Consider the following 13,218-nt stretch of genomic DNA (forward strand, 5'->3'; position numbering starts at 1 on the left):
AGGCTTAATGATTAATTAGATGGAACATTGTGGGTGTGGTGTATGAATGTTAACACCTTGTATTAATTCTTTAGTATGTTACTTGTGTGGTGTAGAAGATAATTATTTAAGAATGTAATTATGTAAGAATGTTAACATTCTGTTATAATTTTTTTAGTATATTACTTGTGTGGTGTAGAAGAGAATTATCTATGTAGAGATACTGCTTGCAAACCAATGATGGTAAGATGATGTCATGGGGTAGGACTGGATAAGTCTGACTTCTTCCTACTCCATTCAAGTATGTACTAGGTATAAGCAAATTGATAATGAATTAGCAATTGTGGATATGTGTGAAATTATGTGTGTTGACATATTGACTGTCTTTACATGTTTGAAAGAATAAATCAAATCAAAATCAAAATCAAATCATCCTTCTGTTGAGACACAGACACTGCAGATGTTTGGAGATTTGCTGCAGCTCCAGGAGGAAACACTGACGGTAAATACTGTAGAAAAAGGATCAGAATGCAGGGAACAAGCAGGTGAGCAGAAAAAAAACCCCACAAAAAATAGAATGGTCCTCTTGGGGATTGTTGAAAGGCCAGACAAAAAGTAGGAAACTGGGTGGGTGAGGGAAAGTGGGCTTAAGTGACAACAGAAAAAGATCTGTTAAAGGTCAATGGGAAAAGCTGATGATATTTTTTCTACACGGTGAAAAAGTCAAACCTGAGCCACTGGTCTACCTCCACACAGACCTGCAGGAAGTTCAGGAGGGAGCAGGACGTGGCTCTTTTGCCTCTACATCTTTTGAAGCCAGATCAACACCTCGCTCAGATCTCAACACTGCTGTAGCCCCAACAATCCCCCATGACACTGAATCCCTGGAGACAGACTCACATGTAGTAGCACTCCCTCTCAGGGCCTCGCTGGCCGAGCTGCGGTAGACGGCGAAAACGGCCACCTGGTACTCCGTCAGAGAGTTCAGGTAGCTCAGCTCCACAGTGCTCTCTGTCCCCTGCACCACCTTAAAGACGGATCACACAGGGTCTCAGCCTGGACACTACAGTACAAACACCTCCTTTTCAATGTGTTTATAATACTGAAGTAAAAAGAGACAAAGTAATCAGCTCACATGTCTACGCACTAAATGAGAACGTCTGACATGTTCATTATCTTTAGTCATTTTAGACGTGCGTTCAGGGGCATACATGGGAGCATTATTAAAAATCCACTTGAATTACATCAGAGTTTGTGCTTTAACAGACAGCAGCATGTTTTAAAACATCCCAAAAGCCTCTGTTCACTGAGCGACCGCATATTGCACCACATGTTGCTGTAGGCGTTGAGCTCTTCTCCAAAGAAATTAAAATGGAGTGTAACTAGATCAGATTAACTTTGATGAAACCTCAGTTTTCCTTGTGGGGAATGTGGGGTGTTCAGCTGCAAGTTGTAATCAACATCAAAGAAAAAATGGATAAAAATAACAGGGAGCTGTAAAACTCTGAAAATTACAGCACTGTGTGCTTCTATATGCAGAGAGACGTCCAAACAAAGGTTGGCTGAAGGCAGGATGGCACTTGAAAATGTGTTGTCACCTGGGGAAACACCTTTCGCACAGCATGCAGTGCACACTATACCAACAGAGGTGCTGGGTGAAGACACAGACAAGGTCACCAAGCTAGAGAGCAAATCAGCTCTGCATCACATGTAAATGATAACTTCTAGGGCTCCCTTCTTCATCCTGCGGTTCTGCCACAATGAATGGCCGCTATGATCACGTAACTGCAAATTCTGCCTTTTACAATAGAAATCACTTTAACGGATGAATTTAACTTGCAGAATCGACCCTACAGTGATGTGCAAGGAAGTATGATTAACCAAATGTGACTCCAACAAATACTAATCCGTGTACTTTTTCCTCCGGCTGTCCTCCACTGGCGGGGTAGTACACCACGCGGTACTTCTCCACCTTGCCCGGTGCATGGGTCCATTTCACCCGAAAGCTGCGAGCTGTGATGTCAGATATCACCAGGTCACGGGGAGGAGCTACAGAGCTGGGGGTGGCAGGTTCTCCTCCTGAACAAGAAAACACATGGTGCATCTATCTGTTGGATGCACCCTAAAGAACTCTATTTATGTGACAAAAGGACAAACTATAAATCATGTACCTGCTAGAGTTACTTTTCACGAGGGTGGGGGCATGTCATGATTTAGATCAGGGGTTTTCAACTAATTGTGACCCCAACTGGAGCCACAATTCTGACTAAGAAGTGACCCAAGGACCACTGTTGTGGGGTGGGTAGAGCAGATGGGTGTCACTTTAATCCTACGAGTCAGCTGGGCTTTTCTAAACTTTATATATGTGCATGGATTTGATAACTCACAATGAGTAATACATGGAAACGGATCATTACTGAATGCATGGTCAGGGACCACCTGCAATGTCTTTGTGGATTAGCAGTGGGCCACAGACCACTGGTTGAAAACCCATGATTTAGATGGGAGTGCGACACTGCATTAGCTAGGGACCGGACTGTCCCCAGTGCTCACACACATCGGTGGGGTAATCAGAGCGAAGGCCATGCAGTGTGTCTGCAGCGTCAGCGAAGCTGCTGCTCAAACCTTTGATCTGCTTGTCGAGTTGCTCCACCCGGTCACAGACGGTCTTGGTGAGACCCTCCACGATGCTGCTCATCACGCTGAAGTCCGCCACATTGTAGACATGAGTCTCGTGAGGAGCCGAGGCGATGGACTTCAGTTCATTCTCATCAGCGTTTTTTACACCTGGAGGGGGAAGTAAACAGAAAGACAGTGATGAGTCACTGGGAGCAATAATGTGAAAGCCTGTGAGGATGCAGCTAGCTGATAAATATATGCAGCCTTTAACTGATCTAAAAAAAAAAAAAAAAAGCCAAAATAATCTGTCAAACTATGAAATGTGCTGCATCTATAATAAAGAAAAAAAGTTTGGATAAAAAGCTCCACAGCTTTTTACACTTAATGTTTAAATGAATGTGTCAGGCTGGATTGATCTGAGCACTAACAGCTCCACTCACGTGACCTGAGTGTCTGCATTGCCATTTACACACTGAAATTTGTTAAAGAAACTGTGACGCTGCAGGTTTTAGCCCACAGAGACAGATTTCCTTCCCTACAGCTGTAAATTTGTTCCATTTTCATCCTCAATGCAAATGAACTTGGAGACACGTGATCTATCACAGTGAACATTTAGTTATCTCTATGTTTTGCAGGGTTGTAATTTATGATTATGTTAAGCTTTGATTAAATAATCCAAGTAATAAAGAAATTCTCCAGCCCAAAGTGGAATCCTGTTTTGTCCCAAAGCAAAAGAGTCTGTTTAGAGAGAGCAGAAACAAAAACAGAAGTAAATATGGTGAATGAGCAAAATGAGGAATGCAATCACAATCAATCCACATTTTCTGTTGACTGATCAATAAACCCAACACAGCAGAGACCATCATGTTCTGCTGCAGCACAGACAACTCAATGAAGCCGTGAGAACTGTAAATATAATAAAGATTTTCTTCTGTTTGTGGTTTAGAGAATCAATCTGAACTCAGTGGCCGACAAAGAATTCAAGTCACAGGATCACGTGTCGGGTCTTTGGCTGTTTTAGCCGCAAAAAGGTCTTGTAGATTTTTCTGAATTAATTTTTCAAGCACCACAGTTTCCCACAACAAAGCTATAAACACATGCAAGTCATCTGGATGATCAGTGTGTTAGTACTGGGTCGTACCGATGGCAAACAGCTCGATCCCGGCTTCCCTCAGTCTGCGTGCGGGCGGTATCACATCATCCTGGGATTTCCCGTCTGTGATGAGGATTCCTATCTTGGGAATGCCAGGTCTGGATCCAGCCTCTGGTTTGAAGCTGTTGTCCAGGATGAAGTTCAGAGCCAGACCTGGACACACAGACAGTGAACAGAGGGTGAGACAGACACTAAGCATGTCAACACCCTGCAAAACACACATTCATGGTCCTGCATATTTAGAGGGGAAAAAAAGATTTTATTTTATTTGTTTCTTAAATGGAGGGAAATTAAAACTAGTTCAGAGGTTGGTGACAGATCGGTCATGAGAAAACTCTGTGAAAAATTGAAAATGTTTATTTCACAGTAATGATTTGACTTAATGGTGATAGAATAAGTTTTTGATTTCAGTGCACTGTGTGCTGTGGCTCAGCTGCCTTCAGGAGACATGAAGAAAAACCAGGCGGGAACGATTCAGTGTCGCATCGTCTGTGTGCAGAAAACATCCGACTAAAGACGAAGCAGCTTTAAGACAAGACCCACATATTTCCCAAAATCAAGAACTAAAAACTGTAGCCAATAACCTTTCAGAATTTTCTCCATTAAGCAGTTATAGTATTAAAATTACAACAAAAGCTAAAAGCAAAGCAGGAGTAAGCTACTGAAGGTAAGCAATATGCAGCAGCTGGGAGATATGCATTTCCTAAATCCTTGTTTTGACAGGCTTTATTCATCACGCGTTGGACACGTTGACATGTGCTGCTGAAAATGACCGATAGTCACTTATAGACTTTTTACAAGCTGTAACAGTGAGTTAAGTGAACAGGGGTGTGACAGTTTTGCTCTGAGTTTCAAGAGTCACAGCCAAAGACTAAATGAACCTGATGAGTTTAAAATCTCATTATTAGCTGTAAGTAATGAGTGTGTTAACATAATAAGCAGCACAACAGATTGTCTCCAGCCCTGCTGGTCCTTGAACAGGGATTCATCTTTTTCACTGTGGCACTCACAGCTTTTCATGAGCTAAGAAAAAAAAAACTGTTTTCAGCTTTGTCCCACCTCCTTTTTCAGGCAATCAAAACCCTTCACTATAAATAAAATATCAGTCAAAATCAGCTGAATTAGAGATGTGCAGTATTAACAGCATGGCTAATGCAAACAGTACACCAAAACCTCAATTCATTAAATCAAACATTGAAAAAAGAGCGACCTCCTCCAGGGTGACAGTGCAGTAGTCTGCAGTTTGAATCTGTGGTCAGATTGATGTCAACACTTTAATTGAACAACACCGACCTTCTGACTCACAGTCCGGTCTTATCAGGTCAAGGCTGGAGGGTCATAAACCTTTTAACGCTGAACTGAACTGGACTGCACTCAAGTGAATTTAATAAGCCAAGGTAGAGGACTGGCTTCGGCCCAAGTCGGACTCTGAGCCTCATCTGTTAGCCGTGATGAGTATGGAGGACCATTATAGCTGGAGGGAGGCTCCTCGACAGCCTACCTGTCAGTGTGTTTCCTCCTTTATACGGCAGGTTCTTCACAGCATCGATCACAGCCTCTTTGGTGGTGTAGGCGTTAAGATGCCACTCGATCCTGGGGTCTCCACTGTACTGAGCCAGGCCTGTGCACACAAAGTCATACATCATGTGAGTATTACAGTCAGCAACACCACCATAAAAATATTTGTGGCTCAGTTTATACACATTTTACTTTGGAAACATCGGTATCTCGTCTACAATTACAACTAAAGCTCTCACACTACAGAGGCGACTGGACAGCACTGTGAATAAAACCTCCACCACATGGAATGAATACAAGCTTTTACAGTGATGCCTTCTCACCGATCCTGGTCTTGTCAAACTCCACAGAAAAGGCCCTGACCAGGTTTTCCAAGAACATCCTGACCAGCCTGAAGTTGATGCGACCGATACTCCAGGAGCCGTCCACCAGAATCACGATGTCAGCTATGGCTGGAGTCTTACACAAAAACCCCACTTCAGCTAAACACAGACACACACACACACAAAAGAAATGACCGAACACAGTTACCAGACAAAAAATGTGTAAAACTACATGAGTGTCCTGGCGTGATGGTGGCAGTTTGGCAGAGTTTTGGTGTGCGTGTGCGCAGCAGCCTACAGCGGGCAACATGGACAACACGATGTGCAGCTTCTGTCCCAAAGTATTACAAAGTGTTTCATTACTCCTAATTGAGTTCAGCACAGCACAACAAAACCCTTGAGGAGTGAAGCACTTGGTTTTAGCAGATGAAAAATAACAGCCCACACTGCTGTTGGTCTCAACAGTTTAGTGGGTGATAACACAGACCAGGCTCTAATGAGGCAGAAGCAGTTCATTTACAGTCCAGCACGTTGAGAGCCGAAGGCCAACCAGATTAGAAAGAACCACGCTTCTAACTAATTATTAGGAAACCTCCGTGAGCTGTGGAGCTGTTAACGTCACTGGTTTCCCTGGAGGAAACATGTGTTACTATGTGAACGTCAAGCCATACACCGCTGCAACAGTGCACGTGTTTAGAGGAATGTTTAGAATATATATGCAGTTATTTAATACTTTATGGACTTTTTGTGCAAGTCTACTCACCACAACTTAATCTGCAGTTTTGCTGTGTAATTGGAAATCAGTCACTTCAGTGGCCACGGTAAATGATCTGTGATGCACATGTGGGTCACAATCCTTTGTTCTGCATCAGTCATATGCAAATGTTCACATATTCAAAATGACTCAAACAATTTCTGACAAGTGCCGTGAAAGCTTCAGGCTTCATCGTCATACGATTCAACTATAGTTGATCAATTTCAACACAGTTTTTATCTAGGAACACAGAGAAACACTCCCATTTACTCATCACCCGGTGAAACACTCTCAGAGCTGTCTAAATGCCACACAATGCCATTAAAGGAACAAGTCCTGTTATTTAGTTTTGGGAAAGTGAGATATTTAATTGATCCGTTTTCCATGTGTATAAGATTTAGTAGCATTTATTTAGCCTTTTACATAGGTAACACGTTTGTATGCTCAGTCTGCTTTGAGAAATTCTTTTTCTGGTTTAAGGTTATTTTGACATTTACTGGACAATCCATATTATAGTATCAGCCAGAAAATGATGGGGGGTGGCAGCACAGCATGCAAAAATAGGGTCTGAGCAGAACCAAACCAAAGTAGTGAGACAACAGATAATTACAGTAGCACCAAGTAGAAACCATTTCTATCATACATTTACTGTGATGCATAAGATGGAGGTTTGTGTACTACCTGCCCGGCACCAAATACAAAACCTACAACTAGCTGACAGTAGCATGGCAAACACTTTCACTGTCTTTAGCTGAGCCTCTGGTATCCTAACTCGTTTCTTCTGCTACCAAAGTGCTAAACCTGAGTTTATACCAGTGATGAGCCAACAGCATAAACCCATGGCTGTCTGGGGTGACAATGTGGAAGGGCAGTGCTACACACCCAGCAGGCCTTCTTTGAATAAACAGTGCTTAAGAAAATACACACACACACACAAACCGTGAGTCAGTTTTTATTATAAAATCAAAACACCGGAATAAGCAAAAAGTGAATAAGTGTTTTACCTGTAAGAAGAGTATCATGAACCGGATCAGATTTATCTGACACATACTTGGCCCGGCGCTGCGTGGCCTGTACATGTGAGACCTCCTCGATACTTGTACCCGCTGGCACACGATTTCTCATCCTCCAGATATATAAGAAAATATTTCTTTCAGGTTGCAGCATGTTTAACATCTCAGGAGGCAGAGGGCATCATGTGACTGTGTGTGTTTGGAGGGGCGTTCTTCAGCAGTCGTTTCATTCATCATTGACAGGAACTACAGTAAGAAGTGTATCACTCCTTACAAGTCTCTACAGTGTCGGAATTTAAACCTCGTCCTCAGTGCACCGGAGGAGTCTCAGTGCCACTAAGCAAGACGACTTCGGTGGGCAGGTGAAAGCAGTGACACACTAGATGCACAAATACAGTACATCTGTGTGGCGTCACCATGTCTGTGTACCAGAGTGCTCCTGTACACGTGTGCTGCAGCGTGTGTCAGATTATTAGTACGCCTAGTTAAAACTAGGAAAACCTTCAGAAAGCTAGAAGCTATTGCATGACCCTTCCAGTAGACTGAACAGGTTTCAGTTAGGTGTTCCTAATAAATTGAACACATTGTATATTTTTGTATTTAAAAAAAAAATGACCATAAATAGTAAAATGCCTCAAGTGCTGATGGAGGAGTCTTGATCCCGTTTGAGTTTTGATTTACAGGCGGCAAATCGTTGGTACAACGGTTGACAGATTTATTTTGGACCAAAGGCCAAGACAGAAATTGCAAATAGTAAATCAAAGTCAGCAGAGAGAGCAGAAGTACGACGCCCCTCGTTCTCTCTGCTGTACGTGACCCTCGTTGTGAAGCAGGAACGAAAATTTGCAAGAAGGAACAAATGAAGTTTCAGGATGGGTTTCTTGTTAACTGCTGTGGTTTCGCTTCACTGACTGAATCTGGGGTTTGCCATAGTTTTTATGCTTTTTGGAAGTAAAGTGAGTCATCCTGATAAATCCCACACACTCCTTAAGATACCTTTAACTAAAACTGTTGTGATTAACACTGAAGAAATGGAAAAATGCCATAATTCAAATCAGACCAGAACTGTCTGCTAAGGTTCTGTACTGCAGCTTTTTGCATGTTTACCATGTACATCTGTTAGTTATTTTGATTATGAGACATCAGTAACTGTCAAAACATATCAGTAAAGACGAAGCAGTGACATGAACCGCTGTTGCATGACAGCAAAATGTCGACTGATGTGTGCACACATGTCATTAGTACAAAGTCCAGAGTAACCACTTGCATATGAGAGTCCTGACTAACAGAATCTGTGAAGAGATGTGGATTAACCAGGTGGGAAGGAAGGATGTTTCTCAGTCAATCCAGGAAGAGAAACTGAAGGGCAAAACAACGCTCAGAACCGCTAAGTGATAGAGGACCAGTTTTTTTTTTAATAGCACGTCTGGGAAAACACTAGCACCTGGGCAGATGGTGAAAAGGGACAGCGAGAGAGAGAGAGGAGGAAGTGATGGAAATAGCACCAGATGCATATTAAAGTGCAACTGCACAAGTGAGTCTGCTGCAAAGGCCAGTGTTGTTTCTTGGTGCTGTTTGTTTCCTTCTATTCCTTTTTCTCTGTGAGTCTGTGGAACTGATTCTTTTCCTTCCGGACTCTGACCAGCATGGCTCTGTTTTAGTAATGTCTCTGTGCTCTCCCAACTATACATTCTAATAAGAAGAAGGGATCAAGATAAGAGTAAATAGCATAAGGAGAGAGAACAGTGGTGCAGGAGGGCCAATGAAAGCAGTGACATGACATGAGGCAACACAGTCGTGTTCACCCACGACTGTGTTGCCTCCCACAAAGACAACATCATCCTGAAGTTCACGGAGGACACCGCAGTGATAGGTCGCATCACTGACGGGGACGAAGCAGCCTACAGGAGGGAGGTGGCCAGTCTGGTGTCATGGTGCAAGGACAATAATCTCAGCCTCAACATGGACAAGACGAAGGAGATGATAGTGGACATGAGGAAGGAGAGGAGATCTCATCGGCCGCTCTTCATCCGGGGGCTTGAAGTGGAGAGGGTGAGCAGCTTCAAATACCTGGGTGTCCACATCAGTGAGGACCTCACTTGGACACTTAACACCACACAGCTGGTCAAGAAGGCCCAACGATGGCTGTACTTCCTGAGGAGGCTGAGGAGGTTTGGCATGTCGCCTAGGATCCTTTGCAACCTCTACAGCTGCATCGTCGAGAGCATCTTGACCAGCTGCATCACTGTCTGGTACGGCAAAGTTAGAATTTCATTGTACAGGGAAACAAGTTTCCTAACTGTGCATATGACAAATAAACACTTTGACCTTGGATTCTACGTCGCAGAGTAATGAGAGCGACCTACAAACACTAAAAGACCAGCAGAAAATCCAAAGACAACCTCACAGTTCCATACAAACCTAGTTCTGGTTTACGCTGTCACTAGGAGACAAGGTGTGATGGGAGGGGCAAAGAGACATAAGGAGCGGCTTATGGTTTCAGTGTGTTCTGAGCCTCACTAGACCCTCTAGGCTGGAAAGAGATTAGAGCGGCTGTAACTGAAGATCTCTTTGCAAAATATGAAATGCCTATAAATCATTTACAAAGTAGTTCAGGTGCAGGATTGGCTTTAAAACCATGGCACAACAACGTACACAAACATGACCCGACATGCTAACAGAGAGCTTCATTTTACAGAAATGTGCTGAGAATATATGAAGATTTGAAACAATAAACAGCCATCTGAGCTATTTGTAACAGCAAAGGCTAAACACCTACAGTATGAGAACATGTGTGGAGAGAGGGCGGCTGCTGTTTTGGTGTTTTCTGTGATAAGAAACCTCCCTGATATGATCTGAAGTGTCCTGATGCGGATCGATGTGCACAGCTGTGGCGAATGAGGACAGAGGAGTGAAGACTCTCAGCCAACAGTGGCTGATGGGAGTTTATCTTTTTGTAACAAAACAGCAACAACACAACACATTGCCTGTCAAGCACATCTCTTTGCTAAATGGGTACAAATTGCCTTCTGGAGGGGACAAAGTTTTAAAACAAGAGCGATGAAATATAGAGGGATGAAGACAATGACAGAGGGAGGGAGGGAGCGGAAACTTACAGAAGAAGTCTGTTGACAGATTCTTGAACTGGACAGCAATTAGCAGACATCCCCACTATGTTTCTCCACAGGTCAAAAAGTCAAAATGGCGCAGGCCTGAGGCGCTTCCCGAGACAGCACAGGTCAAGACTATCAAACAGAGGACGTGACCTAAGTCGGCTGAGTGTAAACAATATGTTAATGAGTCCTTTCTGTTCACTGACATTCTCATACATATTGATAACTTCAAGCAGGGCCCAAAGGCGGAAACAGGCTGCGCTCAGCCACATCTACAGGGCAAGGAACCAGCTCTGTCAGGGTTAGGGGGTGGTCTGCGCATGAAGCAGGAGATTTCATGTTCCTCCCCTCACTGCTTGTGCTTTTAACATCTATGATCAAAGCTGTAACTTTGTCACCTGCAAAAACTGTTATAAAATATGTGATTTCTGAAGCAAACTGACTTTCAGCTGTGAAGCACTGCAGAAGAAACAGAGTGGGACAGTAGGTTGTCCGATTTTTTTTTTTTTTTGTCTCATGGAAATAAATATCTCAAAGGAAGAAGAAACATCAACGAGGTGTTTCTGACTGCACCGCCAGAAACAAGCATATTACCACTGTGGAGATTTATTATGCTGAATGTCAGACAATTAAAATTCAATTCAGCATTTCAAATGTTCAAAAAACCAAAAGCAACAAAAAACAAATCTTTTTCGTTGGAATAAACAAGGCAGGCTAGCAAAGTTGTACCTTCCAACAAACGAAGCTCACAAAGACAGAACATCACCAACCCCAACCAGCAGGACGAGGCCACAACCGTAAGGCCGACACCTGCCAGTGGTGAGCTGTCACACCTTAGGCCTTCATGAGACAGATTTACGTTCAGCTGATTGACGCATCAGGAGGTTAAAAGGTCAGCTAGCTCAGATTCCACGTCCTACGCTGACACACCAGCTTGTGAAACAAACTTCATTTCAGCTCATTTGGATTCCACGTAGTCATCTATGTGGCAAGTTCCACAGCTGCAGCAAACACCTGGATGAACTCTAACCTTAAGTTATGCACCTTTACATCTTACAGTAGTTCTTATAAGCACCTCACAACCTCTGTCAAATCATTCACATTAGTAGGAAGAAGGTTTAGATTGTAGACACTGGGTGAAAAGCTAAAAAGTTTCATCTTCAAATGTAGCTCGATGTGCACTTCAATAGATGATTAAATTACAGTACTTTAACATTTTATTGTATTATCATTAAAGAATAATAACTATAATCACATTCTGGGCATCCTGTAAGCGTGAACATATATTATTATTATTACATTATTAGCTTTATTATTATTATTGGATTAGGCATAAGAAAGGCTCAGTGGTACTGTGAGTATCTCCGTTTTGTCTTTGCAGCCTCTAAATACAGCATCAAAGATGTTTTAAATAGCTCCCCAAAGACGAAACGAACGCCTTTCTTGATGGCAGATCCGGGGCTTTCTACACCTGGGCCTAATTAGAAAGAGGACAACAGCAAGCACCTAATTTCTCTCATGACAGAGGAGCAAGCTGGTTAGGAAGCAGCTGCAGGTTCGTCTGAGCCCCGGATGACATTTCTAATCTCATGTCTCTTCCCTTCCTGGTAACATGGTATCTCTAAATCTGAGTCAAACACCAGTGGCAAATTCTTCAAAGTGTTTGCTTTGACTTGCATTTGGAATAAGTGGCCTAAAGATGTTAGCTAGCATTTATCACACTGAAAATATAAGATGAGCCAGAGCTTTCATCAGCTTATGCAGTAACTCATTAAAGTGAGGAGCTAATGTGTGACTGCTGGGTTTAACTGGTAAGATTTCAGTTCACAGAAGAGTCATTTTTGTAAACTGAGTGTTTTGGAAAAGCATTACCAGCAGACACGCTGCTATTAACTGTGGCTGGGGGGGCGCTGAGCACGGGCCAAGCTCCAGGCTGCAGACGCTGCTTCTCAGGGGCTGCAGTACTGCAGGGTGTTTCTCCCTGCTCCCAGGTGGGAGAATGTCTTACAATAAAAATGTAAAGCAGGGTGATGCAGTAAACAAGCACGATCAGCACAAAGTGTGTCCCTGTGAAAATAAAGGTTGCAAAAAAAATAGTAAGTCTAATTTCATGTGCCCAGTCTGCAACAAACTGTGTTGCATTGCTACAAACCCGAAGCTAGTTCCATCAAACAAACAGATTGAGGTCACATTTAATATTTTTCACATAGGAATCTCCAAATACAAATTGATCTCATGTTTGTTGTTGTTGCTGATCCAGCTTCTGGATCCTGCAGCTCTTCCACTGCAACACGAAGAAATTATCTGGCTAGATGAGCTTCAGTTAGAAGCTTACAGTAGATTTAATGCACCTCAGTGTCAAATAAATCTAAACGAGGACAGGAAAGCTCATAGCTCATTTCAGCCTTGGCTTAGAGCCAGAAACAAAAAAGAAATACGGCTCTATAATCCGAGGTGTTTCTACAATCAGCATCAAAGACTCTCTGGAGCCCCAGGAGGTAAGGTGCCATATTCCTTCTTCATCAAATTTATGGTAGGATTAGTGTCAAAGTACCGTTAGAAACATTCAACTCTGTTCTGCTAGTGCCTTATCATCCTAACAGAGCACTTCGCTCTCACAGTGCAGGTTTACTTGTGGTTCCTAGAGTCCACAGAAGCAGAATGGGAGGCAGAGCCTTTAGCTATCAAGCTCCTCTCCTATGGAACCAACTCCCAGTCTCAGTTGGGAGGCGGACACCCTCTCTAC

At 43.0% G+C, this 13,218-nt stretch overlaps 1 protein-coding gene across 1 annotated transcript in view; it reads right to left on the bottom strand.

Moving 5' to 3' along the window:
• Positions 1–13,218, bottom strand: part of LOC109973197 (collagen alpha-1(XIV) chain-like) — a 121,368-nt gene that overhangs the window by 71,605 nt on the left and 36,545 nt on the right. Inside the window, exons 6-11 of the mRNA XM_020622603.1 lie at positions 5,593–5,751; positions 5,253–5,372; positions 3,740–3,904; positions 2,605–2,766; positions 1,895–2,058; positions 880–1,006 (exon numbers count right to left, since the gene is read on the bottom strand). Of these exons, the coding sequence (XP_020478259.1) occupies positions 880–1,006; positions 1,895–2,058; positions 2,605–2,766; positions 3,740–3,904; positions 5,253–5,372; positions 5,593–5,751 (897 nt within the window). The remainder of the gene's footprint in view (positions 1–879; positions 1,007–1,894; positions 2,059–2,604; positions 2,767–3,739; positions 3,905–5,252; positions 5,373–5,592; positions 5,752–13,218) is intronic.

The sequence above is a fragment of the Monopterus albus genome, unplaced genomic scaffold (genome assembly GCF_001952655.1).
Source record: "Monopterus albus unplaced genomic scaffold, M_albus_1.0 scaffold283.1, whole genome shotgun sequence".
Lineage (NCBI taxonomy): Eukaryota > Metazoa > Chordata > Actinopteri > Synbranchiformes > Synbranchidae > Monopterus > Monopterus albus.